At 41.4% G+C, this 26,484-nt stretch overlaps 1 protein-coding gene across 5 annotated transcripts in view; it reads right to left on the bottom strand.

The window, feature by feature from the left end:
• The window catches only part of dnah5 (dynein, axonemal, heavy chain 5), an 86,864-nt gene that overhangs the window by 21,310 nt on the left and 39,070 nt on the right, over positions 1 to 26,484 (bottom strand). For all 5 annotated transcript variants that reach the window (XM_070967434.1, XM_070967435.1, XM_070967436.1 and 2 more), the window contains exons 54-72: positions 26,270 to 26,483; positions 25,712 to 25,935; positions 24,440 to 24,638; positions 24,153 to 24,325; positions 23,657 to 23,787; positions 21,419 to 21,572; positions 17,182 to 17,449; positions 16,585 to 16,708; positions 16,197 to 16,304; positions 15,154 to 15,268; positions 14,512 to 14,688; positions 12,144 to 12,347; positions 10,995 to 11,174; positions 8,370 to 8,507; positions 6,573 to 6,708; positions 6,027 to 6,208; positions 5,729 to 5,863; positions 4,655 to 4,810; positions 240 to 422 (exon numbers count right to left, since the gene is read on the bottom strand). In XM_070967434.1, coding sequence (XP_070823535.1) covers positions 240 to 422; positions 4,655 to 4,810; positions 5,729 to 5,863; positions 6,027 to 6,208; positions 6,573 to 6,708; positions 8,370 to 8,507; positions 10,995 to 11,174; positions 12,144 to 12,347; positions 14,512 to 14,688; positions 15,154 to 15,268; positions 16,197 to 16,304; positions 16,585 to 16,708; positions 17,182 to 17,449; positions 21,419 to 21,572; positions 23,657 to 23,787; positions 24,153 to 24,325; positions 24,440 to 24,638; positions 25,712 to 25,935; positions 26,270 to 26,483 — 3,201 coding nt within the window. The remainder of the gene's footprint in view (positions 1 to 239; positions 423 to 4,654; positions 4,811 to 5,728; positions 5,864 to 6,026; positions 6,209 to 6,572; positions 6,709 to 8,369; positions 8,508 to 10,994; positions 11,175 to 12,143; positions 12,348 to 14,511; positions 14,689 to 15,153; positions 15,269 to 16,196; positions 16,305 to 16,584; positions 16,709 to 17,181; positions 17,450 to 21,418; positions 21,573 to 23,656; positions 23,788 to 24,152; positions 24,326 to 24,439; positions 24,639 to 25,711; positions 25,936 to 26,269; position 26,484) is intronic.

Here is a 26,484-nt window from a genome sequence, read left to right as displayed (position 1 = left end):
AAAATGAGGTACACAGTAGGGGGAGATGTTGATGTTGAGAGCCTGTTTTTAAATAGTCTCCAAGGGCTTTTCATGGAAACTATGAGAATCTGAGCAATTTGCATCTGGCCGGCGGTACATCCTTTTTGTGGAAATACACTGAAATTGAATTTAAGCATTGTAGTAGTGTAGCATAAATGAAATTAAATATTCAGCTAGCTTGTGTACACAGTGGCTATAATGGCTACCAGCAACTCTACCTGTTTTTCTGTGAGGATGACTCTGCCCAGCAGCTGGTCCTCCAGTCCCCTCATGGTGACCGTGAAGTCAATGATAGCGGTGCGGGCGCTGATCTCAGGGGTGTAAGCTGGGTTAGGTAGCTTGGTGGTCACATACAGCCTGAAGCCCTTCATCACATCCACCTCCTTGTCACCCACTTTCACCTACAAATGCAAGATAGAGGGAGGGAAAAGACGCATCCTCATTATCCATCAGCATGCGAATTGTATTATCAAGCAGACAGATAACTATAGACATGTATCGAAAGCAAGGTGCACTGGGAAAAAAGTTGTGCTTGGTATTCTGCCACATCTCTCCTAAACCAAGACAAAAACACGACACAAAATCTCATGACAGTCACTGATGCAAGCACTCTCCTTGAAAATGTATGAACGGGCCATACTGACAAACACGATGAAAGTATCCTGTTAGCAAACAAACACTCTGCAGATGCGGCAACTCAGAAACATTTTGTGTGTGCGTGTGGATGAATGTGTGCTTGTGTTTGCTCTGATCAGCATTTAATTACTCATGGCAGTATAACTTCTAATTATCCATCTGCCAGTTTGTCCCTAGAGCTGTGGGCCGCAGACACCTTCACTTCATCCTTACACTAGGATATTAATAGAAATTAAAGCTTTTCAGAAGAGGGTGGGAGGGAGAGCGTAGACACCTCTAATCAGGCCTCTCATTAGGTAGCTGAGAGACTTCTGCTTGAATGTGTTGTGTGCATGCAACGCTTACTTACTTGCACTTCAGAGTGTGAGTGCGTGTGCATGTTTTCCTGCAGTTATATGGTATGATTGATGTGTGTGTGTGTGTGTGTGTGTGTGTGTGTGTGTGTGTGTGTGTGTGTGTGTGTGTGTGTGTGTGTGAGAGAGAGGGATTGAGAGAGGGTACATGCATGCGTGTTTGTTGATGCATGTGTGAGACACAGGGAGGCAGCTGCAGTGTCAGCTGCTGAATAACCAGCATCAGCCAGAGCCAGGGCTTGAGAGGTGATAATGAGAGGGAGAAAAAGGCCTGGAAGCAGACTTTCACTCTGCCTCTCTCACAACTTCTTGCATTCTATACGCATCAGTTTAAAAGTCCATTGTTGTTGTGATGTACAGTACAGTAACTGAAGTTCATAGTTATCTGGATGAGAAAACACACAAAAACACAAAAAAGACACATTTATGTGTGCACTAAAAATGCTGGTTTTGAATGTTCAAACCAGTTTATTAGCAGAGACCAATTCACAATGTTTCTAAATTCTAAATTTCCAGTAAGATCCAGAATTCACACCCAAAGCTTGATTCAGGTCTGCCAAAATAAGAGTCATTCAAATCACGCCCAGCAAATTTTTAAAATGAAAAAGACTGAACTCCAAGAGTACATTAGTAGAAATTAGGATGCTGAGACAGAGAGCAGTCTATTACTCACCACCCAGTCACAAATGAAAACAGCAACAGCAAAAAATATCTGGCAGTGTGGAGGTGCAATATCTCATGATTAGAAGCCAGTGAGGTCCTCTATACAAGTATTAATTTAATTCCTCCCGACTGCCAGAGATAGGATGTAATACCTGGATATGCATCACGTGCATGCACAGGAGTTCAAGATGTCATATTAACAAAGTCAATGTGACGCATCAGAGCTTTTCCTCCAGACCCGGCATAGCTGGTGCTCATCTCCACTGTAAGTTTTACCAAAACTCAGACCACAAAGCACTGGACATTTCTAGGTTATATTCTTTCACTTAAGTCATCTTTTTACTAGTCTCTGAGATTAGCCAAATGAAGTCCCTTCTTCTTAATTTACAGCCTGGTGGCCCCTGCACTGCTGCTGTCAGTGCGGTTTCAGAGCTGCCACTCCAGGGCCTGTATTCACAAAGCATCCGAAAGTAGCTCTTAGTGACGTCATTCTTAGAAAAATCTTCCAAAAATTCGAGGAATTCTAAGATTTTTCTTAGAATTTTCCCTTGGTAAGATGAAAGTTATTCACAAGGCATCTTAGGCCTTAAGAGAGCTCCTACGGTGAAAAACTGTTAGGAGGAGGGAGGAGGACTTTTAAGAAGCCTAAGAGTGTCTTAAACAGACAGGGATTGCAGCACGTGCCAGCGCTTCTCACGCTCATCGCTCGTGCGTAAAAGGAAAGGGAACGACGCATTGATCTGCTGGGCAATGCGCTCCCAAGTCTGCCTCTTCCCTTGGGTCTGGGACCCAATTTCCCTCTTAGTACTGTTTTATTATAAATAAATATAACAAATATAAAACACCACGAGCTGTGCCAACAGCAGGCAGTACTCTTGTGTCCAGTTTGGCTCTCTTGTTCTCTTTTTATCCATTTCGTTCATTGTTTTAGTCATTCTGCCAAATCAAGCCGCTTTTTATAAGGACGCCAGCAATCACAGGAATTGCTGACAGCTGAGTCTGCGTCCACCATTAATATCAAATACATAAGTGGTAAAATTACCAGCATGGACAGTAAACATAACAATAAGCAAATCAATATAATCGGCACGTGAATGAGGTACTTTCAAACATTCTGAATTTCATTTTGCTGAGTTTCATCATCATGACATAAAATTAATGTCACGATTATACATTTCTTAATACAGTCCAAGTTATATGACTGGTTAATTTTACTGTCCATTCATTACTAGGAGTGCTCTGCACTCCTAGTAATGAGCATTTTTTTTTTTTTTGTCTTTTTCCATATTTTAAACAACCAATCACAGCTTTTAGAAGACTGCGTCATACCTAGCAACGGGGACAACCACACCTCGTCACTAAGATAAAAGTTTCTGTACGCTCCTTGCTCAGAGTTGCTCTCAGACACTTCCTGAATCACTCTTAAGCTAAGGAAATATAAGGCTGAGTTAGGAGCTCTCTCAGAGGACTCTAAGAAGCTTTGTGAATACGGGCGCAGGCCTATGATCGGAGTGATCGCCTAGCTACTTTATCCTCTGTTGCTAGCCAACGTGATCAAGATGTACTATCGCTTGCAGGCTCAGAGATTTTTTTCTACTCACAAGGAAGCAGAAGAACAGCAGGAACTTGTCCTTGGTGACAGGTTGTCACGAGTCAGAGACAGATTTCCTTAAAATCTACTCCCATTAGCACCTTTTTCAGCTTTTTCAAAGAGTTATCAAAAATGTGTTTCTCCACTTGGACTTGGTCTAAGTTGTGAAATATATTTGTGGGCTACTGGTGGATTTTTTTTAAAGGGACTGAATAAGTGCTTTTTTGTTATGCAGATTAAAAGGGCATAATTCGCTATTTGCAAACGAATTCCTTTTTAAAAGAGCCAGCTTCTACAGTATCTCAAAGAATGGCCGTGGCTCAGGATGTAGTGGTCGTCTACATATCCCTAATCCCTGTTCAATCTACATGTCGAAGTATCCTTGGCCAAGACGCTGAACCCCAAATTACCCCTGATGCTGTGCTGTTGGCGTGTGTGAATGGTTACAAGCTCATAATGAGCCTTCATCTTATGAATGTGTGTGAAAGGGGGAATGCAGACTTGTGTTGTAAAAGCACTAGACCTGAAAAAAGTAAAGTGCGATATAAATACAGTCCATTTGCCATTCCACTTAACATAATAAAAGTGGACAAAGAAAAAATGCACTGTGCCACAGAGAAAGAGGAGGAAATTACTTCTACATAGTCACTCACTCAGAACACAATAAAACAGTGAGTGGCCCTCCCTCAGTGGGGCATGAGCTTTTTTCCCTCCAATTCTACATCATAAACCCACAGTTTTTATACAACATATAGCAGTTTTCTCATAAGAACATTGGCAATATTTTTTTATGGCATTTAGTATTTTTACAATCTGTTCATAATGTACATATTCAATTTATTTTTCAATTCAATTTTATTTATTTGTATAGCGCCAAATCACAACAGAAGTTGTCTCAGGACACTTTCCATATAGAGCTGGTACAGACCAAGCTCTTTTATCTACAAAGAAACCAACAATTAGGGACTATATGCATAGTTGTTTTTTTAATCTATATCATGTAGACTTTTCATCTTGACCTTTTAATGCCACTGTTCTTACTTTTTTAATACTTGCTGGCTGTAACGACTCAGTTTCCCCGGTGTGGGATCAATAAAGTCTTATCTTCAACGTGCTCCAGCTGGCACAGTTGGAAAGAGAGTATCTCCACCTCCAGCCAGTACTACCCATGTTACGAAGTGTCAGTGACTGGGCTTGTTTTTCCCGTCTGAGCTAATCGACCTGTGGCAGTACAGGTGTGACAGTTGGCGGGGCAAGTGAGACCTGGCAAAGCCCCATCATGCCTCCCAACAGCGCTCAAAACACACCTGCCCATTTCACACTCTTCTAGACAAGGCTGAAAAAAACCTGAGGACATGAGGTCTCAGGAGGGTTACTTCTGCCACGTTACCTTGTAAGTGGAACCAGTTTTGATGAAGTTTTTTTCAAGGATGTTGTCAAGTGCAGGGTCCAACTCCTCCCCTACATCCTCGATCAAAAGGGGGCGCCCAAGAGACAAACTGTCTTCCAGGTGGTTCTTGAAGTACTTATGGTTCAGTGAGGTGATCTGGGATCAGAAGATAGGACATTTATTTATATATGGATATAAGAAATGGTGATTGTGTGACACAAACATGTAATGCATTTGACAGCTGGAAGCATTGCCTTTCCCTATGCAGTTATCATCCCTCTAACTGACCTCAGTCTCACTGTTTCCATCAGACTGGTGAGCAAATTTATAAGACTGTGACAAGCATATGTTTGAGTCAACGGAAGGAGACACATGTTTGAGTTCTCCCTCATTTGTCCTAAAGCTACAAAGGCCAAGCTCCCTCTGAGAAATGTGACTAGTCAAACTAATAACACATCACTTTTTAAGATGGGCCATTTTTAGAAAACCTTCTAGAAATAAATACAGTTGGTTTGATGAGGTCACTTGTGGAAAGGGTTTAAACTTGCTGCTTCGGGAAACGCGTCTCCAGGACACATAATAGGATTGCAGAATGCATTCACTCAGCTCAGAGATTGTCCCTAACAGGGCCAGTGACCTTGGCTGGTCTTATTACGCCCCAGAATTCTGCAAGACTTTTCATGGCGCTGCACAAAAGGAAAAGCATGTTGAACAATGAAAAGGATTTGCCAGCAAACTTTCACATTTCTAAAACTGGCACAGGAGATGAGTAAAGGAAAAACATTGTTAAATGCATGTAATATTTAGAAGGTGGTTGTAGTTGTAGTTGAATTTAGCATTAGTGGATAGATGATGACAGAACAATGAAAAATACAAAAACAAAGGAACAGCGCTGCAGGCCATCAGTGGGTTGTGGATACTACACACATGATACCTGATTGACAAACCAGAATTTTCTTATTGTTGTTAATAAATGTTAATGTTAATAAATGCTACAACATAGTTGTGCCTGAAGCCAACACAGGTAACACATTTTAAAGTGTACAGATGAAAAAAATGCAAATAAAACCCAACCTGAAGCTCATTCCTGGCCTCTTTGTTCTTGATCCAAATTTTTCCCTGTGTCTGGGGGTCAACAAGGAGGGGGAAACGGGCAGCTTTGGTGACAATGATGCCATTCTGAATAGACAGGTCATCATTTGGGAGCCCCTGTGAGATGAAGGAAAAATGACTCAGTCTTACGCACCGAGTACCTATCCTAGAAACTACATCAACAGCATTCAGTATGAATTACCACAGACTGTGTATACTGCATCAGTATGCACTAAAACAGTTGATTTGGTTAGCAGTAATACTGAAATAGACCACTGACCTGTAGGTTCCACTCGCTAACGGTGGGAGCGTCAATGAGTAACTCTATCAGATTGAGGTTGTCGCCAAATGGGATGCGACGCTGCTTCAACTCGCGCTGCCAGTCACTCAGTAGAAGATTGCGAAACTCCTGATTGAAGGGGCCGGAGTAAGAGAGGAATGCTGTGGCCAGAAGGATGTCACCTGGAACAACAAGACAAAGGTGTCACTGCAATACAAAGTAAAAATGGATAAAGATTAGAGGAGAAAATGTTACTGCAGTATATTAGAAATTTTGACTACATAGTTGGTAATCAGAAGCATAAAAGCATAGTATGCATTCATGGCAGTATGCCTTTAAGGCTAATTATCCAAGTATTGTTTATTTGTTTTAGCATCCAGCAGAAATGATGTAAATTTATGTCTAATTCATAACGTTTCACAAATCACACAAACAAATCCCTGGTATTCATGAGAGAGCTAATGATTATCATTAAAGTGCTGGGACATTTCTCTGATGCACAGCTATGAACAGCACTCATGCTTTGAAGCTCGCTTTGAAACCCACCAACGAGGCGCTTGGTTTGGGCAGCGAACTCTTTGCTCTGCTCTGTCCATCTCTCCTTCTCGCCGGCCAGACCGCTGATGAGACTGGACGCTGTCTGCATCTTGTGTCTGCAGCGCTCAGCGTCCTCCAGCAGCGTCTGATGGGAAGGGAGGGCAGACAAACAGATCAGTGAGTTGACGTGCCTGTTTTGGCCTCCCCGTCTGTCCTTCCTACTGTCTCTTCATCAATCCGTCCATCCAACTCTCTTTTGACCAGTTATTCTCTGTACATCTGTGTGTATTTAAAGAAATTTCACTGAAATAATGGAGTCCTTTGTGGCTTGAGGTACTCTCCAATCCCAGCACAATAGGACTCAAGACAGAATCACTGGTATAAAGCTGATGACTAATATACTCCCATGATCTCTTCATCACTGTGTGGGTTTCCTCCAGGTGCCACAGACCAAAGATGTGAATGTTGTCTGTCTTTATATGTGAGCCCAGGGAGAGTCATCTACCTTTCACCTAATGCATGCTGGGTTAGACTTGCACAGGCTCTGGATCCCTGCCACCCTCGATGCATAGATAGATAGATGTGTTTGCATTTTCTTGTCAGAACAGTATATTTATTGTCCTGCAAAAATAGCTTTTCTTAAGCACCTTTATCACAATTATCTCTATATCAGCTACTCACAGGAAATAATGATGTTATTTGCTCAAAAGCAATAATGTCTGTTTCATCAACAAAGACTGTCTGGTATAGGCATTCTCTTAATTAAGGAGCATATTACAGTCAACAGCAACTGTCTGAGTCTCAGACGCGCCTGCAGCGAGCCCTTCAATCTCGCATCTGGCCACAGGAGATGAACAGCTCTGCGTCTTAATCACAAAATTATAAAACTTAGGCTGTCCAGATTTCCTAATCAGGGAGTGATGATGCACATACTGTTCCATTTACATGCTCGTCTTTATCACAGAACAGAGTGAGAATGATGAAGGACACACTCACACACACAGCAGACAGACTCACACTGTTGTTATAATTTAAATTTGTGTAAAGCAGGTTGAGTCGTCGTCCATTTTTGTTGATTGTTGTCTTTGTCTGATTAGAAGTCGCATCAGGTGGCACAACATAAGCTTAAGAAATTATCTATTTTTAACAGATTTATAAAGGATAGTACTACATGGGCTCAGGAACACCTCACAAAATTGTCAGTAAACACAGTTTTTGAATGAATGTATTCTGTTTTATTTAGGCTTTACACAGCATCCCAACTTTATTTGGAATCAGGCTTGTTGCCTTACTTTAGCTCAAGGAGACTTCAACGACCACTTTTTTCAGCATTTCCTTTCATTCACTGAAAAAATGTTAGAGCCTATGTTAATCCATAAAATACGCCGTACATGAAGAAACTCACTGCTGCTGTGAGGACAGGAATGAGCCGAGGTCAGGAATGAATGTCATTGTTCCAAGGAATTATGAATTGAATCAATAAGGCACAAAGAAAGCTGTGTCAGCCACTGGAATTCAAACGATCAGATGGAACAGCGAGTTAATTAAGATAAGAAAAATAGGATCACCAGTTTGGATCCAGACTGTTATGTGCTATTAAAACTCAGCTTAGAGTAATTGATATAGTAATTCTCCATTATATTACGGGCTTCAGCGGAACAGACTAATGCTTGATGTCAAATTGTATAATGTTATTTATGTCCATTGCTTAGTCTTAAAACAGAAACGAGCTAATTGCTGTTTCAGTCACACTCCTCCTGTATATATTTATACACTGAGGTAAAGGAAGTAGGTAAAGCTATTGACCTGTTTCTCCATCATGGCCTTCTCGTACTCTGCCTGTACCACATCCAGCTCTGCCTGCTTGTCATCCAGCTCAGCCTGAGCCTTCTGAAGGTCCACATTAGCTATGGCCAGACGATTCTGCTGCACCGCCAAGTTAGCCTGAAACAGAAAGGCAGACAGACAGACTGAGGGATCTGCGATGCCTTTATTGTACATGAGGTCACGGTCAGTTCTCTAATGAGAGGGCTGAGAGAAAAGATGGAGGAGAAGTCAGACCAGAGGAGGGGGAGGTAAGGAGGATTTGACAGAAAAAGAGAAAGATGGTAGGGAACGAGAGCTTTGTTGGGAAGAGGAATGGGGACAGTTCTTCCTATTTGGAGAGCAAAAAAAATATTTTGCATGAAACTCACTATGAAACACAGAGAAGATTAAATCGTTTAAAAAAATGGTTGGACGTCTTCTGGCTCAGATCATGTCAGACAGCATAAAATAACAAAGTATAGAGGTGATATGGTCGGCAATAAATCTTTTTAATGAGATTTTAGACATGTCATAGCAGCAAACGCAGGGAATCAAAGCTTCAAAAGCCAAAGTGGAGATGCACAGAGATCTACAAAAGGAAATGAGGGAGATGTAGAGAAAATGGAAACAAACATGGACAGAGGGTGATGAGAAGGGCAAGGGAGAAGGAAAGGGAGTCTGAGGACAACGGAGGAGAGGCAGAGAGAATGTTTTCTGGACAGAGCTGGAGCTGTGGAAGAAGCATTGTAAGTGGTTTAGAGACAGAGATTTGAAGAAAAGTGAGTATGTCTAATGATGTGTGCATCTGAATGTGTTTGGGTGGCCTGGGGAAGAGGAAGTCTGGGCATTCATTTAATATTTATTGACATCTGAGAAGACCATCCCTGCCCGTCTCTCTGCCTGTCTGTCTGTCCAGCTGTGTCTCTGTCTAGCAGTCTTGCTGGCCAGCTTAAAGGGAAGCCTCTGCTGAGCTGGAAATCAGAGAATCAATTTGTTCCACGCTAAAGCAAAAGGTCAGGATCAAAGAGGAGAGGTGGGGAGTTCTCGTGGAGTTTGTAGAGAATAAGAGGAAAACAGAATGTGTGCGAGGGAGAGAGACGGGGGACAGAGTTAGAGAGAGAGGGGTGATAAGGAAACGAGGAAAGCAGGAAGGGGGAGAGATGGGTGATTTGAAAAACAAAGACAGGGTCAGCAGAGACATTAAGGTGTGGACAAGATGGAGTAAATGGGATGTGGCAAGGGCAAAATATGTAGGGAGAAGACTGGGTTAGAAGGGGGAGAGGGAATAAGGTCAAAAACGAGCAACACAGTAAGAGAAGGGAAAACAGAGGTGATCATCAGGCAAAGTTTCAGTGAACACAATCCAAAGCATAACTGCATTCAGTGAGTCGATGCATTTAAATGTCACAAATCTGATATCCACAGACTGCACCAGCAGGAAGGCTGACTAAGCAGGTGTGTGTGTGTGAGAGAGAGATGCTATGCCATATTGATAAAAGAATCTGTGTACAGAGTATTCAGCTCTGCACCTTTCTGCTGTGTGCGTAGAACTAATCATTCCTTGGAAAAAAAAAAAAAAAAAAGTAAAAACTGCAATTAATTAGGCAAGCAAGGCAGAAGAAAGGCTTGCCTTAGAGAGGCAGAATAGTTTTAAAAATTAATTTATCTAAAATTGGTGTGGCTTTATCGTTTGCTGATGCAAGAACCAGACTTGAAAATAATACGTTCCACTGAACACACAGCACACTGAGCACAGTATTAGATAAAAATGAGCAAGTTCTGATTTTAAAATAACTCATCTGATGTTCACTCACACACATCAACATCAACACACCCGACCATAGTTGACCTACATTGCCAGATGATAATTGATGTTCTTTGATATGATCTTCATCCCACTCAGGACTGGCTTCATGAACAAGCTGTCAGTCTGGGGAGATCCACTTTGGGGTTTGTACTAAAATCTAATTAAATTCAAACAGGCCCTGGGAACTTAACTTGAGATGCACTCGATTTTACCATTTTCATTTTTGTATGCTCAGGATCAATAGATAAAAGCCTAATTCTCTGTCTGTCTGTCTGTCTGTCTGTCTGTCTGTCTGTCTGTCTGTCTGTCTGTCTGTCTGTCTGTCTGTCTGTCTGTCTGTCTGTCTGTCTGTCTGTCTGTCTGTACTTTCTGGGCCTCTTCTATAGTCTTCACTGTCAGCAAACTGTTGCTGCCAAAATGAGGCAATATGAATAAATCCTTCTCATATCAGAGACAGTTTGTGCCATTTCTGTAGCCTGGGGTTTTCTGCAGAAACAACCGTTCTCCTCCGCCATTAAGTGTTCTTTATTCATCAGAGTGGAAGAATGGGAGGCCATGGACTTTGCCCAGGGAATGTGTGTGCAAGTGTGTTTGTTGCGTGTTTGTTGGGGTGATGGTGACAGGTACATCACAAAATGTGCATTTGAAAGGGGAAATTTAAGAGGCTGACACCTATATTTTGAACTCAGCAAAGAAGAACTTCACGTGATATTTTTTAAATTCTATTTTAGTCTCACATACTGTCTACAAACAGTATTGTTTCATCTTTCTGCTGCATCAAACAATCTCTGTGCTAGATCGACTACACTGTACTGTACCTTCAGGGGTAAGACCTCCTTGTTGATGGAGAAGAAGGAGGCCATAGCTTTTGTCCAGGATGCAAGGCCGGCCACATTGCCACACACCCTCTTGGCTGTTTCAATGTTGTAGTCGGGCATGTCAAAATAAGGCAGCAGCAGCTCCACCATTTCCTCATTAATGGTGTCTTTAGGGAATTGCTACAAGGGAGTGAGACAGAGGGAGAGGAATGAAGCATGGGGGGGGGGGGATTCAAATGAACAAAAACTAGACTTATTTCATCAGTATGCAAAGAATACAAATATGTACTTCACATGTAACTCATAAAAAAGAGTTCTGCATCTGTTATTGAAAGAAGATTATAAAACTATATGAAATGGAAAATGCTAAGTGGAGGCGTGGTGACAGAGTAAATCAAAGACAAGCTGCGGCAAATCTAAAAAAGTTGTGGACTTCTGTGGATTCAAATGCAAGGAGTGAAATCCAATCCTGATCTAATTATGCCGCTTTGACTTCAAATTACTTTTTCACAGTTTTCTCTGTTCTTCTTATTGTTACAAACAGTAAATTAGCCTGATTATGAAGTACTTTGTGATGACTGATGATGGCTGAGACTCCATGGCAGCCAGCAGGTAGCTATAACTACAAGCAGCTAACCTTATCCATTAAAAAGTGAATATGATAAAAGTGAGCAGAAAAAGTATGCCATTCACTGATTAGTCGAGCAGCAGGCAGTGATTCTGCTGCCTAATGACGCACTTAAGCAACTCTTGTAGCATCTTAAAGCAGGATATATTTTAAAATTAAGATATTGCTTACTAATTACTCTGTCTATAATTTCGATTTTTCCTGAAAGAATTTCATTTTGGTAATTACCCACCAACATAAGATTACAGGCTCATGCTTTTTCTCATTTCATTTTACAGCATGAGAGACTGCAGCTTATACTTTATACAGTAGAGCAGGGAATAAGACTTTCCATGTGATGAGGAGCTGGGTCTGCTCCTTCAGTAATGCATGTACAACGATTTTACCTTCATGTTTAATATGTTAAATAACTCTGAGGTCTACCGAGGATATCTCCCCAAACATGTGGTTAAGGGCAAGCCATCTGCAGCATCTACACCTCACCTCAATCTCAACTGTATAAATTTGATATTAGCGCAAACCTGCAGGCTGCCCAGGAAGTTTCCAGCTGTCATGAGTTTTAGGGACTCCTGCCAGGATGGCGTGTTGCAGTTCTTCTCTGGGTCGATCTTCACCGTATTGACCCGCCTCTGGAAGAGCAGGAGCACGCAGTCCATGATCCGCATGATGAGGTGGGGGGGGCGACCGAGGGTTCGTACGGTGGCAATGTCCGATGGTTTGATCGTCTGAGCGGGTGCAGAGAAAAGAAATATGAGGGAGAAGAATCTGGACTGTTTCTGAATGTTAACGTTAGTCATGTTTTACAGCAGTCATGGACATGGAAAGAAATGACACATGCCTTTTTTATATTAATACATATTTAATCTTTCACACTGAACAAATTGTCAGGGTGCTATTTAAGGTGTAAAGTTGCTATAAAGCTCTCAGTTTTATGTTGTAATTACTCTTCGTGCCCATCTGTACGCATGGAGGACAGGAAATGTGTGTGTGGGGGGCTGAATAGAGAAAGAGGATTTTCACAAGCAAACATGTTGGAAGTACACAGGATGCTCTATAAGGCAAGTGGAAGGACAATTAGCTGAGATAAAAACAGAGAATAAAGCAATTTGTTTTTCATTTGGCTTACATCTTTTTATGACATATAAAGGAAATTGTACACAATGCTGCCGTTTGAGGATATAAAGCAGAGGAACTGTGAGGAGAGAATACAACCAGAGGCACTGGAGAGGAGAGATAGAGGGAAATAAAGAGAGCAGGGAGACTGTGTGTATAAACTCCAACCAAATGAGAGGAGTTCTGCAGAGAAGCGCAGAGAATTATTTTCAACGGATTGATTAAAATGAGAGACAGCGGGAGAGTGAAGAAAATGTCCCAGTGAGAGTTGTTTGGCTGCTTCGTCGGGCAGGGGCCTGTCTCATCTCCTCTCCCTTTTACACTTTCCTTGTTTCTGCTCTCTCCTCCCAGCTCCATTTCCTCATTTCCGTTCTCTCCTCCCTGCTCTATTTCCACCGACTTTTATAAGCCCAAGCATAGTGTGAATCCCCCACCAGAGAGTCAGCCAGCAGACTTGGTGCTTTATCAACTCCTCGTCACTCCTCTCCACTCAACTGCTTTTTATGAAAATGTGAGAATAGGGTAACCTCAAATTCACAATTTAAAACTACTTGAACCTGGTAGTTGTTTCACACAATAAATGAAGAATCTTCCTGCTGTTTATGTGCTGTTCTTGCAATAACAACAAATTTGAGACCATGATTGAGAGCAATCCAAACTGCACAAATAATAAATATGCGATCAAAATGTACGATTGTCAATCCAGAAGGACCATTAAAGTGTTTCCTGTTTGGAAATATAAAGTTTCCATCCATGGCAGGAAGATGAAAATTCTAATCAGGGACCTGCCATTGTGGATCTGTATACAAGCATCTACCCAGGAGGACAGCTTTAATTACAATGCAGCTCCAGCCCCCAGAGCGCCATGCTAACTTTGGACACACCACGATGGGATGGCCGGAGGCAAAACCTTCATGCAGCTACACACAGCAAGTCACAAAGTGCTCTAAGTGGCACCCTGAAGCAACATAAAAGTGAGGGAGCAAGGAAAATGCAGGTATGTGAGACACTAAGCCACACTGAGGAGCACAATAAACCAATCCAACACACAGTTTACTGACAATTTGCCTAACCCCCAGGCTTTCTTTAAGGCTAACCTATGTTTAGACAAACAGTATACAGCAGAAGCAGAGGATGTCATGAGGAGCAGCACGATACACGAGGCTCGAATGAATCATTGTCAGGAGGAAGGGAACATAAAAATACAACCATGACAGTATATATAATACCATGTGATGGTAGAAATGTGCTCATTGGTAGAGATTTGGCAATGCCATCTCCACTGTGGGAGCTATCCCTTAAACCATATTTACGCTATACCCAGGTGCCAGCCTTCCTATTACCAAACAGTCTTTCCAGTAAGTGAGAACATGTCCAGAGCATTTCCAGTAAATGAGAACTGGTCACATGCACTGTATGTGTGAAAGGGCAACTCTGAACAGTGTCTGGATTTTTCCTGGCAGTGCTTACATATTCAAAATAAATGTATTATTTCCATTACAATTGCCATCCAGCAAGAGCATGCAGGGCTTTGTAGACAAACTGTATTTTAAATTCAACTCTAAATGGAACTGTTAACCAGTAACATGATGGGGCAATTGTTAGTAACAGCATTCTGGACTAGCTGAGCCCAGCAAATATACAGAGATGAGAAGATGCTGTACATACTGGTCCAAATATTTTGTGTGGCTTCATCGTCAATAGCTTTACTTTCATCACTTTTGGAGTCAAATCTGTAAACCTGGGGGCCATATATTCAACATTTCTGTCCCATACCTGCAGCGCTGCCTCTGCTTCCTGAAGAGCTGGCCGGGCAGCTTCAAGTTTCTCCTCAGCGATGGCTTTATCAGCAGAGATGCTGTCTACAATGGCCTGGGCCTTGTCTTTCACTTTCTGCACCTCGACCTTCACACGCTCTGCTGCCTGGGCCTTTACTGTCACCTCCTTCAGCACCTGTGTATGCACAATTCAGAAATATGGACATGAATCAATCAACTTTTATCCCTTGATTAATATCAACCAAACAAAAACAAGTGGAAACCTCATGTTTATTTAGATATCACACTGTTGTATACAATTTTAACGTCACTTTAAAATATCAGGCATATAGCAATGTGGAAATCGATATGAATGATGATAACAACAACTGGTAAACTGGACTTAAACCACTGCTGCTTCTACATGCACTACATACACAGCTATAGCATGCATAACTACATGCCAAGAGATCATCAAATACATTAAAACAAATTCCAACGATGAAACGGAACATCCCCCTCTATTCACTCTCTATTTAATTTCTAATTATTAGCAAAAGTGACTAAGGTCAGTGAAATTTTAAAGCGTAGAGTATCACTAGAGACACTTACTGAACCTAAAGACACACACACACACACACACACACACGCACAAACCTACCATATCGGCCTTGTCATTGGCAATCTGTAGCTCCTTCTCCTTCACCTCCAGCTCCTTGCTGAGTGCTGCTACAGACTCTGATGCCTCCTTCAGCTTCTGGAGACCAGTGTTCATCCTAAACAAGACAGGTAGTAAAATGAAATCACTTGAGCCGCATTCCTTGCACCTTCCTGCTGTGTGCAAGACTATCTGAGAGGCATCTGCACATCTACACCTGGGGTCCTGTTTGTTGTAAATATCTGCAAACTCTCAAGATGAACAACATGACATGCTGACAGAATTGTGGTCCACTGGGCACCAGGTGGGGAAAATACTTGTATATTATTTAACAGCAACACAGCTTTTCACCCTGTCTGCTTGTAGCGTGTGCCTGATCAAAATTCTAAATGTCATGACATCACTTCAACAGGCTCCAATAAATCTTTGGAGGCTTGGGGACATCTGATAAGCAGACATTAGCTGAAAATCTGGAAAAAAGGAGCAAAGAAATGTTTTTGGTCTGAGATGTGTGTGGTCTTTTAATGCTGTATTCTCATAAAATGACTCAGAACTGATGGTTCTGGTTTAGCCCCTTTGATGACAGCTTACTTCATTTGATTGTATCCTGATCATCCACCACTGTCGGTGCCATAGAGGAGTCTCTAATTATTGAGTAAGAATGAATTCAATCTGTGAAACAGTTCTTTCCAAATCTACCTGTGAAAATCACTGCTATTTTTTAGGAAATGTACTAATCACGCCTAATCATTTATGCCTTACTAATAAGGGGCCACTCACGGTGACTAAGAGGGTGACTAGAATACATATTTAAGATTCAAAATCTTTATTAATCTATTAGCATTTATTAAACACAAGACTTATACAAGCTCAATTAGCTAACTGTTAGAGATGTAGACAAGATGCAGTATGTGCAGCAAATGAGGTACTGACTGTAAAGCCATCTTATCTCTTGTCATCATTCTACAAAGGTTAGAAAGTGCTACAGTATAACATGGTAATTACAAGAATAACAAATACTTTGCTTAATCCTCAGGTGTGTTTACCTGTTGGCCAGGGTCTGGACCTCAGACCTCTTCTCCTTATAGATGGTCTTATAGCCCTGAATGAAGGACAGGTATGACTTGGGTGTGACGTGGGTGGACCGTCGGTACCTAGATTTGAATCAGAAAACATTCGGTTCATTGAACATCATATTAAAAAGTAAGAAAATCATTAGCACAGTGTTTTAAACTTAGATCCACATTTAGCAGAAACTTTATTTACTTGACAATTAGTCATACTTAATATGCTATACTTAAAGAAATACCCTGGTGGCCACGTGGATGCTAAGCACAAACAGCAGTGTCCCCAGTTTGTATGCAGTATTTATTAAACTGATAGCTAACAAAGGCAGGTGAATGCCTTTAAGAGGCAGTGTGCTGAATAAAATACCTCTGGAAGTAGTCCACACACTTCTCTGCCACACCATCCTGGAAGGAGCCCATGCACTGGACCACTTCACTTTTAACCTGAGGTGAGCAGTCGATGTCATAGACTGACAGGAAGTGCTCTGACACTGAGTGACAGAAAGCAGAATTGAGTGGAGAAAAATACAGGGAGCAGAGAGAGCACATTGGTTACATAAACCAGATAGTCAATATGTAACCAGAAATCTATTCAAGCTTCTTTACTGCTCAATACTCTGACATGCTCATTGATTACTTTCCTGGCAGGAATAATAGCTTTATGGATTATTGGTGACATGGACTGCTACAACATTTGTGTCTGTCATGTGTCATTCTTCTGACTAAACAAAATATGGACATTAAGCAGCAGAAAGAAAGAGCAGGGGATAGTTGGAAAACATTGTCAGTTTCAATTCATTTCTTCAAAGCAAACTGACATGCTGCGACAAAATGAGCTGCATTTTACAGCGCTGACAAAATAACAGCAGCCACTAGAAAGGGAGGATTGAGCACAGGCAGATATACATTTTAGCAAACAACTTCTACCATTAGCTCGTATTAATATAAAATTAAAATTGTCTACCTGCAACGAGAGCATCTTTTGGCCACCTACTGAACCAGTCCATGGTGCAGCCAGATATCAGTGCCGGGAACTTTAACGCCCGGTTGCGGAACTTTTCCCCAACAGGCGAGAAGCACAGAACGACATGGAGATTATGTCGAACACGTGACATGAAGTATTCATACAGGTTTTCATTTGTCGGTGGTCGCCTGGGAAACTCTCGCTTCATTACAGGGATGAGATCGCTCAGGATCTCGTCAATCTCATCACGGGCAAATAAGTTGGACACCTGAGGTTAGAAACACACAAAACACACACAGCCATTCATGTCAGATTTTATTAAATATCCATAACCTTCTCTCTATCATCTGAATTCTCTTAGTTTCAACATTGTTGGAGGCATTTTGGATGCAAGTGCACAGCCGTTACAAACAGTATTATGCCTTTAAGGGACATTGGATGCTGATTTCAATTTCCTTTTGGACATCACACTGCAGCAATCTGAAACTCTTCATTCTGGGATAACACACCGTCTTTGTCCAGGTTTGACTAAAGGGGACTGTGGTACTGCATCCTTTCACATTGCTTTTAGCACCTTTTCACTGAATCCCTCGTTACTGGGAGACATGGCGCAAGTAAAGACAGGAGAGAGCAGGAGAGTGTTTTGGGGCGGCATGAGGTGTTGTGGTTAGAAGCAACATGTCTCCAACATCTGCTGGGTTACTCCCACATAAACAACAGCCTCACACTAAAGGCCTGCCCTTCCTTTATCTATTTCTCGTCTCTGTCACTCTCTCTCACACACAGTCATCTTAACACTTCTGCACAAACTCCTCTCTCTCTCTAACATACACAAACAAAACACACACACACACCTCCCGCCTGCACACAAACAACATCCAGACACAAACTCTCCCCTGGTCCCTACTTCTATTTACCTCCTCCTGGTGAAGCAGCTGCTGCATAAATTGTTATTTAGGAAGGTGAGAGAGGAGCAGGCGGAGGAGACAGTGGATAGGGATGATACCATGATGAGGCAGAGGAGGAGCAGATGGAAATGGAGAAGAATAGAGGAAGAAAAAATGAGGGAATGCGTAAAGAAGAAGTGAACAAAAAAGGAGGGAAAATAGGTTGAAAATTAGGAGGTGAAGGAAAATTTCTCTGTTTGAGGACCATCTAAGTGTAAAGGAAAACATTTAAGGGAGTAGTTCAGGAAATGTAGCCAATTTTCCTGCATTTTATATCATGTACTTTTTCTGGAGATGGGAATTTGTACACAAAAGCAGAAATGAATGCAGTATATTGCTTTAATTAATTTGGCTGTTGCTCAAAGCACAAGTTAAGAATTAGTCTCGAGTCTAGCAGTGTCAGTTCTCGGAAAGCCATGCAGGTGTTGTACAATTAACTCTGGCGACAGGAAATTCAAAGGAGAACTACACAAACAAAATCGCAGAGAAAAAAGGAAAAGTGAGGGAAAGTTCAAAAAAGGAATTTCGGTCAGATTAGATTTATGTAATATTGGAGGAAGGAAATGCAAACAACTTGTTTACTATTCAAGGGCATGTGGAAAAATGAAAAACAAAAAAAAACATGCATATTAAATCCTCAAAAATGTCCAGTGTACTGTGCCGGTCATCACTGTGATGGCCATACTGCACATCACTGTGGCTGATGTCATAGTACACAAGCCGAAGGGGAGGAGGCTGCTGATGCGTGCATCAGCTAATGGCTGTGCAACACAGGGCTGGTTTGGTACACCGCAGCAGTTATATTAAAGATTTCTCCCCCGTAGTATACCTTCTTGTAAATCAGCCTAGTAGTAGGGCAGGTTATAAATTATTTCTTATTATTCGTAGGTTATTTTATCATCCAAAAACACTTGTTTTGCATCTAACATTTTTTTCCACAAACTGAAAGACCTCCTGTAGTTTCTTCCAATGCTCTTTGCTTATGCTTAAGATGCTGTTATAAAAATGGGACCTTGTTTTCTTCTCTTGTTGTCCCCACATGACATAAACATCCAAGCAGTGCGAGCTGGGAGGAGGTGGGTAAAAAGCAGCAAGACTCCTATGTCAGCACTAAGGCAGCAGTAGGAGCAGCAGCCTGATGGAGGAGTAACTGCGGGCAAGATACTGTATCTAATTTAAATAGCTTGACATTAGGTGTGCATAACATAATAATTAGTTGGTCCTATCGCTTAAACCAGGCAGAGTTTCCTCAACAATCTTGCATTACTCAGTACTCTTTCAGCTTTTCCATCTCCCCATTCATGGTCCCTTTTTCTTCTATTGTGATGGCATCTTTGGTGATGAGGTCATTGCTGTGGTGTTTGGTTGCACCGTTCTTGAAAAGGAATCAAGAGAGTTATGAGGAAAGAGAGTAGAAAAAGGAGGTACAGATGAAGAAAATGAAGGCAGAAGGAGAACAGATTAGAAGAGCAAGCAAGGAGGAGAAAGGATTATTTAAAGAGGAGGTGTAAGGAAATATGGATGAGAAGGAAGAGGCTTAGAGGCACATGAATAAGCAGGAGAAAAAGGGTGATAAACAGGACAACAACGAAGAGTGGGACTACAGAGTGCAGATGGAGGAGGAGGAAAGGAAAGAAACAAGAGAAGCTGGAGAGACAGGAGGAAAACCAGACAATGAGAGGGAGAGGAAAAGAATAAGTGGGAACACGGAGGGATGACAGATAAAAGAGGAGTGTGTGTGTGTGTGTGTGTGTGTGTGTGAAGGAAAAGATCAGGGATCAGTAAAAGAAGAGAAGGGAGAAGAGGAAAGCAGCAAGGAGTAAGTTAGACCACAGAAAAAAGTGTTTTGGAAATGCTTTATTTGGCCCATTTTCACAGTAGCCACTGGATCCAGCAGAATGGATGATTCTGGGACTGCAGCTAAGAAATGTGCAAACACTGGTGCTTGACTTTGAGACTACCTGCTGCTGGCACAGAGTAATAAAGGAAAAGAGCCATCCTGCAGCTGTATGGCTGCTGTAGTGCGGCACTACAGAGAAGACCTCACTGTATCTGTCCCCTCTGTCAGTTACAACTTCAATTCATTACATCCAAATCAATGAGAAAATAATTGTGGAATGATAGCGTATTGACAGGGCAAATGCAATTTGCTTTTTAAATTGATTGAATTGAGATAAACGTCACTGCTCAAAACCAAGATGAAGACGGCGTGGTATTCTCCTGTCTCTGTCTGTGCCGTCGCTGCCTTGGCATCGCAGTCATGAAATGTTCATTTCACTCATGGGTGAGCCGCAAGCTGTCAGTTTCAGCAGTACAACAAAAGTATAATTGAAGCTTTTGCGCTGGACAAACTAGACGATGCCAATGTAAGTATCTGACGCAGTGCTGCAGCTTTGTGTACCCACAGTAGGCTTTCCCCATAATTAAGTGCTTGTGTTGGTCATCAAAACTGCCATAAAAGCCCAAATGTGCCAGCATATTCATTAAAACATAATAAATCAGAAAAACACATTAGCGTGAAGGGAGAAATAGATAAGCCATATTTTTCTTCTAAACACCAGTCTTGTTCTGGTATTTAGCCAAAGATATGAGCCTGACTCCAAACATCTCTGGTAAATTACACTGATGAGCAAGACTTAAATATAAAAATATTTGGGAATGTCTGTGTATGTGGTGTGCACTGTTTAATTCTCAGAATAAAACAGTTGCATTATGTGAGGTCATAGCAGTGAAATGTTTTATTCTATGCATTACTCTAAGAGTTGCTCTGTCTGTGCTTATGAGTCCCCATTATCATTAACAGTTAGTGATTACTGGCCCACCATCCATGTCTAAATTTTATGATAAATACGAATGAATATAATTTTTGAGCAACATTAAGGTTTAACTTGTTCCAAATCCTGAAGTCACAGTGTTTTATGTCCCACTTAATAAAGGTGTAGTAGTATCAGTCAGACCATGAGCTGCCCAACTCTGTTGGATCAGCCCCAGCTCTGTGTCCCTGACCACCTAATTAAACAGCAAAAATGGTTACTCGGGCTTCTTCCTGTTTCCAGCTGCAGAACATCTTGAAAATCAAGGATGTACTCTGACACCAAGCTTAAAAAACATAATCTTTTATACAGAAAGCTGCTCATGTAATTGAATTCCAAGAGAGTTTCAGGCCAGCTACATCAACTGCTTTTAAATTTATTGTTATATGCCTTTCACACATTCAAAAGATTGACATTAAAGTTTATATCACTATGAGCATGCATGCATGTGTGTCTTTCCGTGTGTGAGCTCCTGACCTCTCCAGATGACAGGACGTTGTTCATGTACTCCAGGAAGGACTCGTCTTTGATCTCGTTGTCGGTAAAGATGAAGCTGACGCCTTTGCCGTGCTGGCCAGCTGTTCTGTACAAACCCTTCAGGTCATCCATCAGGTTGGCTGTGTTGTATGAGCTGGCAAAGAACAGAATGCATAAAATAAATATGCACTTAATACCTTTTTAATGTCTCTGCTATCGTCAGACCAAAAAATCATGACAGAGAGAAAGAGATAAAAGGGAAAACGGTGTGTGTGTTTGTGAGTATATACAGAATAAATTTGACAACATGACTGATGCTGTCTGAGTTAGGAATGATGGACTGTTTGAACTCAGGGCACCATCACAGAGTGCGATTGTAAATCACTTTGTTTTATTCTGACAGCAGCAGCATCCCTGTGGCAGACACAATTCAGCCCACTGTTAAAATATACAGCATGATGCTCCAAGATGAACTTTAAGATCGTTTCACCAGAAATCTCCAAATCATCTATGATTAAATCATTCTGAACAGTAATCTGCCAACCTGGCTTTGGTTATGGATATACTGTACAATGTCTAGCAATGAAAAACTGAATGAGATGCAGCCTCGCAACAGAGTTGTGTGTATGCGTCAAAGTGTGTGCAAACACTGAAAGGTGTCATTTGGATTTCCAAGATGCTTTTATTAGTTGAAGTGGTGAAAAAAGGAAAAAAAGGTGTGAACAGGCAAATAGATTTCTGGCTTGAAAGGTGGTGAAGAAGCAAGCAGTGTCCCAGTTGCTCATTTTCAAAAGGGCCTCCATCTTTATTTGTGTGTTTATGGGTGAACTTGGGATGAGAAATCAGACTGTGTGAAAGTGAAAGATTAATGGGTGGAATTAATCGCATGAAAACAAGGGTGAGGAACTGAATGCATAAAAGAAATCGAGCAACATAGTAACAGAGTAAGGGTGGCAGAGTTTAAAGCGATAGTATACATGAAGGCAATGGGAAAGTTTTGGTTGCAGAGAGTGAACTAAGCTTGTATGAAAAAAGAGATAAAACTGTACTGGATGAGCATGTAAAAGGTAGCTGTCTGTGTGGAAAGAGGAGATAAAGAAGAAAAAATGAAACAAATCAAGGTGCCTGTTCTCCAGAGAGTGCAGTGAAGAAAGCAAGAGCAGAAACACAAGGCTCATTCATATTAATACCAGGCATGAAAATCTGTTACATACAGAGCAGTCGGGAAATATGACAGCGACAAATGCTCGTGGGGACTGAGGGAGGAAAACATTTGACAGGTTGGGAGAGCCAGAGAAAGGCCAGAGTGAGACACAGAACAATGAGTCAGGGAAAGCGAGGGACAAAACAAGCAGAGGAAACTGACAAGGGGACTTTTTCTTCTTCTGATGAATCAACTGCACGAAAACAAGTCTCACAGGAGACAATGATATCGTTTCACAGATGAGACGAGAGGGGCCAAAGCTGCAAACATATCATACAATAAATACCAATCAGATTCCATTTCTTTCACAATGTATTCCTTCCCGGCGATTAATTAATTCTGATTGCTGCTCCTGAAAGATGAATGATGAATCTTTCTCAAATGTCAGAACAGAATATTTAAACTCTGTAGATAAGAAATCAAAAGCATCACACTGGTTTTAAAGGGTGGATCTGTTGTGCTTTCTATGGTGATTTTTATGGTTCACTACTTTGTGAACACATGATTGCATGAAGGATATTACTACACGGGCTCAGGAACACTCCTTAAAACTGTTATATGTAAACATAGGCCATTTGGAAATGCATGCATTCTGTTTTTATTTATGTTGTATACACAACTCTTTTGGAACCAGGGTTTTAATTCAGAAAGGAATCACACTGAGCTTGCAGGCTAGATAGTTCCTAATGCATAATGTGGATTGGAAATGGATGGTATTGCATGTTACAGGATACTCGTATTGCAGTGATATGTGGTGCACAGCCTTACCTTTACAAAGTGTGAGCTTATAGTTTAGTCGGGAAACATCCACTTTTTTTGCAAATACAGTGTATGTTGTAGATACAATCAATATTCAATAAACCATGATTGTAAATGATGATCTTTGACTACACACGTTTCCAGAACACAGTGAGCTAAAAACTATATTAGATATTATCATCAGGTTACAATCAAGATCAAACAGGTAGAATGGCTACAGTTAGAGTGTATGGATAAGGAATGACTGCTGTGTGTGTATTGTATGTAAGCATTACCGTGTGAGAGTTATCTGGAAGATCTTGTACCCAGCGATGAATGAGGCCAGTCTGGTCAGGCTCTGTTTGCCTGAACCCCCAACACCCACCAACAAAGCATTACCTCCAGGAGTCCGGATGATCCTCGACACCTACGCAAACAAAACCACACACACACACAAAACTCGGGTTAATATGTATGTGACAAGTAGGAAAAGGATGGGGTGGGGAAGAAAACAAGTGAGGGAGACAGAGTGGGAGATTTTGTGACTGCAAGGAAGCAAGAATGCAAGCATTTCCATGAATTAAGTTCTACTAAAGAACAACTGGGAAAACATTTTGGGCTTGAAAGCTGTCTGGGCACAATTGAGGACGTTCAAATGCAAAAAGCTTGACCATTCAACAAAAAAGGACCATGCTTTTGTCGGGTGGCCAGACACATATTTGGATGCATGTGTCTACTAATATCACTATTTCTTTATTTTAATCACAGTAGTTTGGCTAAACTTTAAAATACCTTGACCAGATGAATCATAGCATCCTGAAAGAAGACCATGTCCATGCCTGTACCCCTGATGCTTTCATTGTAATGGCTCAGGAACATGTTCAGGCGGTCCTTTAAACTCTCAAACGATTCCATAGGCTCGTACACCTTGGGCAAATCGAAGTCTGAATCTTCTGGCTCTTCCCCTGTGAGGAAAGAACAGTTCACATTGAAATGATCGCAACACATTAGCAAAGTTAAATCAGCACAAGAACACTGCTGAAATGTTCCAGTGATGTGTCTTTGTGATTGATTGGTACCTGTAGCCTCAGGTGCATCTCGTAGAAAGTCGACGAAGTATCTGTCTAGCCCGTAGTCCACTATGTTCCTGTGCTCCTCGCCGAGCTCTTCTTCTACCAGTTTTGCCAAAGCCTGGTCAAACCACTCCACGTCCTCCGGCATGGTAAATCTGTCCGCTATCACTCGTTTGCACTCGTGCTTCCACAGTGCCAGCAGCACCTGGAAATTACGATTTCTTTAATTATTGCTGTCATTCAAGTCAGCCAGTACAAGCCAGCAGGACAGGTGAGCGTTGCTAATGGATTAGCTAATTCAGCTCTATTGCATATAATAGGGCAAATAGCATTGATTGGGAAGAACTGTTTTTGTCTTCCACTGAATCATTGTATGAGCTTTACGACTACGCAAAAAGCATTCACATGAGCAAAGGAAAGCTCTGAGCAGAGATACACTGGCTCATTTGCTTTTGGTGGAATACATTTGGACATTGATTGTGTGTATTGATTGTAGAAATTCTGCACATACAGCATGAAATGAAATTTTTTTTCTATATTTTTGCATTCTGTTATATTATTCTGTCTGAGTATATTAGTTTTGCCTGGCGTAGTCTAAGCCGTCCGAGTTGAGTTGGCAGCCTCAGTGGGGATGTTGAGCATATTTGCCTTGACTCTGAGCAGCCTGAGGTAGAAGATATATTTCATTGTATTCAATTATTCATTGAGCCCACAAACCAACAGGGAGTTGGCCACCTCAGCAAGAATGGAGCTTGCAATGCTAGAATTTTCTAGTCTTCCCTGCCAACACACTCCAATACTCTAAATATATCTCAATGTATCATGTAGTCATACAGTCGCTCTGCAACACAAGCGGGGGTTTTGATCATTCTTTGTCAGGGCCTCTCCTCCACTATGATACAGTGCACCAGACTACACTACACAACTCTGCACTATGTTATCTACCTGCGTTTACATGCAGTAGTGTGCATTTGAACTAAAGCTAGCATATGTTAAGTGTATCAGTTATACTGTACAATACTTTTTTGCATTTGCATTGATGGCACAGTGAGAGACTCATTTAGGCTTATTTATTGTATTTGTCAGTTGAACTTTTAATTATTTTTGATACTTCACTGATACTATTCGGGACTGAATTTGCATTCAAACTATATACTGTACATAGTCAAGAAATCAGTTTTAACCAGTGAATATCTAGCTATGGTAGCACTCTTTCTTAATTATATAACATTATATAATTGAATAGAACATTTTCAAAACATACTTAAATCTTCTCACCTGGACAGAGTCGACCACCTCAGCGTTGGTATTGAGCATGCCTTGCCAGATCCTGGACAGATCCCTCAGGTTGAAGATGTAATGGAACTTGGCTGGAGTTGGAAGCATCTTGACTTTGGTCAGCTGCCAGAGACGCCGAGTCAGAGACACCAAGCGAGGTACGATGTTCTGAACCTCAGTGACGAAACCACGACGTGCACAGAAATGGCCCACACCAATCACACCTATGTAACAGGGTCGATGGTGGGGGAGTTGTTAAATTGAAGGTGGGACAGACACAGCAAACTGTACGGGTGATGAAATTTAACTTTGAGTCAAAATTTATCAATTCATTACCTGAGCAACAAATACTAACATACAAGGAAGGACAATGAATTACTTAAATCACAAGGGAAATCTAAATATCATTATTAGTATTCTTTATTATTAGCATTATTTTAGCAAACTGGCAGTGTGGTATCATCAATATAAATGCTGATAACACATTTCTTAACATTAATCAAATGTTTTGATTCAATAGATACATCAATAATGATTCAGCTGCACATTTTTACTCACCAAATATCTTGTCAATGGAAGCATTGGAGGGCAGGGTACAATTAAAGATGGAGAACTGCCTTTTCAGTCTCTGTGGGATGTCATTACGGCCTCCTCCTGGATGGATCATAGCTGCCAGAAACTGGACGTCCACAATATTGGTGAACTCTCCTGGTTTCTCCAGATTGAAGAACCCATTTTGCTCCATCAGCTGCCTGACAATCTCATTTGTCACC

Source organism: Chaetodon trifascialis, chromosome 7 (genome assembly GCF_039877785.1).
Source record: "Chaetodon trifascialis isolate fChaTrf1 chromosome 7, fChaTrf1.hap1, whole genome shotgun sequence".
Classification (NCBI taxonomy): Eukaryota; Metazoa; Chordata; class Actinopteri; order Chaetodontiformes; family Chaetodontidae; genus Chaetodon; species Chaetodon trifascialis.
The sequence above is the reverse complement of the archived record's forward strand: the minus strand, read 5'-3'. Positions and strand labels throughout refer to the sequence as shown.